Source organism: Mandrillus leucophaeus, unplaced genomic scaffold (genome assembly GCF_000951045.1).
Source record: "Mandrillus leucophaeus isolate KB7577 unplaced genomic scaffold, Mleu.le_1.0 Scaffold44, whole genome shotgun sequence".
Classification (NCBI taxonomy): Eukaryota; Metazoa; Chordata; class Mammalia; order Primates; family Cercopithecidae; genus Mandrillus; species Mandrillus leucophaeus.
The window spans coordinates 194,505-196,441 of NW_012104698.1; the positions used below are offsets into that span (position 1 = coordinate 194,505).

General features: G+C 55.3%; 1 protein-coding gene across 1 annotated transcript in view; it reads left to right on the top strand.

Annotated features, from left to right (window-relative positions):
• LOC105549442 overlaps nucleotides 1–1,937 on the top strand; it is a 39,286-nt gene that overhangs the window by 4,582 nt on the left and 32,767 nt on the right. The window contains exon 2 of the mRNA XM_011993991.1: nucleotides 255–469. Coding sequence (XP_011849381.1) covers nucleotides 255–469 — 215 coding nt within the window. The remainder of the gene's footprint in view (nucleotides 1–254; nucleotides 470–1,937) is intronic.

The window sequence follows — 1,937 nt, forward strand, 5'->3', positions numbered from 1 at the left end:
GTGTCTGTGTGTCCGGCGCTGGCCTGGGTTGGGTGTGTCTGTGTGTCCGGCGCTGGCCTGGGTTGGGTGTGTCTGTGTGTCCGGCGCTGGCCTGGATTGGGTGTGTCTGTGTGTCCGGCACTCCAGCGGGGAGTCCGTGGTGGGTGTTGCTGAGGTGCTGGGAGCAGGACCTGTGGGCAAGCGACGGGCTGGACTTGACACTTACATGTTTTATTGAATCTCCCAACATCCAACATCCCATTTCCATTTAACAGATGAGGAAACAAAAACACAGAGAGGAGAAGGCACTCGTCCGAGGTCCCCTGCCAGACACTGGGGCCCAAAGCCTCTGCCTCTCCGAGCAGCAGGGGTCGGTCTGGGATGGATATGGAGGCACAGGGCCTTGGATGTGCCCATGGAGCTGCTCGGCCAGTGGGGAGTTAGCCAGCATTTTACAGGCAAAGCTGCAGAGCTGTGCTGGTGCCTCTGTGTGAGTGTTTACCTGCAGTTTGTTACTTGGGGAAATCATGTACGCTTCTTGCTGCTTCTGGCTGTGCAGAATACAGACTCAGATCTGGAATCTTCTCACTGCTTCTGGCTCTGCAGAAAACAGACTGAGATCTGGAATCTTCTCTCTGCTTCTGACTGTGCAGAACACAAACTCAAATCTGGAGGCAAAGGGCAGATGCCGTGCAGAGCGTCAGAAAGCACTGCAGACCTCAGACCACAGGGAAGCCGGGTTTTTAAACCATCTTCCTGCACGCCTTTTCAGGAGGACTAACATTAGACCAGGTGGTTGAAGGAGGGTGGGTGCAGCTGATGCTCCAATTCAGTCAGCTTTTAATGTGGCTCCTTCAAGCAACTGCTGCCAACCCGCTGTGCCCACCCACCCTGGTTGGGAAGGAATCTGCCGTTCTCAACAAGCCGAGTGTCCCTGCCCCCAGCCCCTGCATCGCTGAAGCTGCCCAAGTGTCAGTGGTGGGGTGTTGTTGAGGGTGCGGCACAGAATGGGTGATGATGCCGCCTCGGTCCCCATTACTCCAAGGCCAGGACTTGGACCCAGAGTGGGAGGAGCTCCAGCTGTGCACCCAGGAAGTGCATCCATCCCCGGGCCGTGGGGACCCCACCGCTGAGGGGCAACGGGAGTGCATTCTGTTGCAGACAAACTGCAGGTCCAGTCTGACTTCTGTCTTTTCGAGCCTGGCTCTCTCTCTGCCACTTCTGAGGTCCTAACCTTGCCTCGCCGCCACCCCGCAATGGCCGCTGTCTGCACCTCAGAGCTCATGCTACTGCTTTGCCCTCTTCTTAATTTCCTGTTTTGTTTCTGCCTTCTGTGGTGTCTCCCATGCTACTTGCTTTATACATTAAAAAACCCTAAAAAACAACAACTCTAGGCATTTCCTGCCAAGCAAGCATTTTGGGCAGAACTTTTCCACTTCCAGGACGGGCTGGATTGTTGTTGGCTGAGAAGCATCTCTGCAGCAGCAGAGAGATGAGACACGTCTTTCTCAAGAGCAAACCAGGACTAATACATTTCTCTCACAGCCAAAATTACCCTGTGTTTGTGCTACTGGAATTCACTCTTGGAGGCTCTGAGTGGCTAGAACCTTCTGTGTCTCCTCCAGCAAGGGTGTGCACAAACAGTACCTATCCTGGTGGCAACTGGGGGGAAAGTCCAGGAGGAGAGGTGGACACCAGCTGATGTGTAGGGACGAAGTTTACTGAGGAGAGAGGAAGCAAGCCTTGAACGCGTCTATCCTCTCACCTGGGTTGCAGAGGCTTCGAGGCTGCCCTGAGGGCAAAGCAGGAGAATGTCCCTCTGCCCTCTCTCAAGGGTGCTTCCAAGGCACTTGCCTGGATTTGTGAACCTCTGCGACACGTGGCTGGGAGGGATGGGAGGTGCTGGTAACATCCTTCCTGGGAGATGGCAGCCTCTGTAGGAGGGGGAGCCCGTGCCT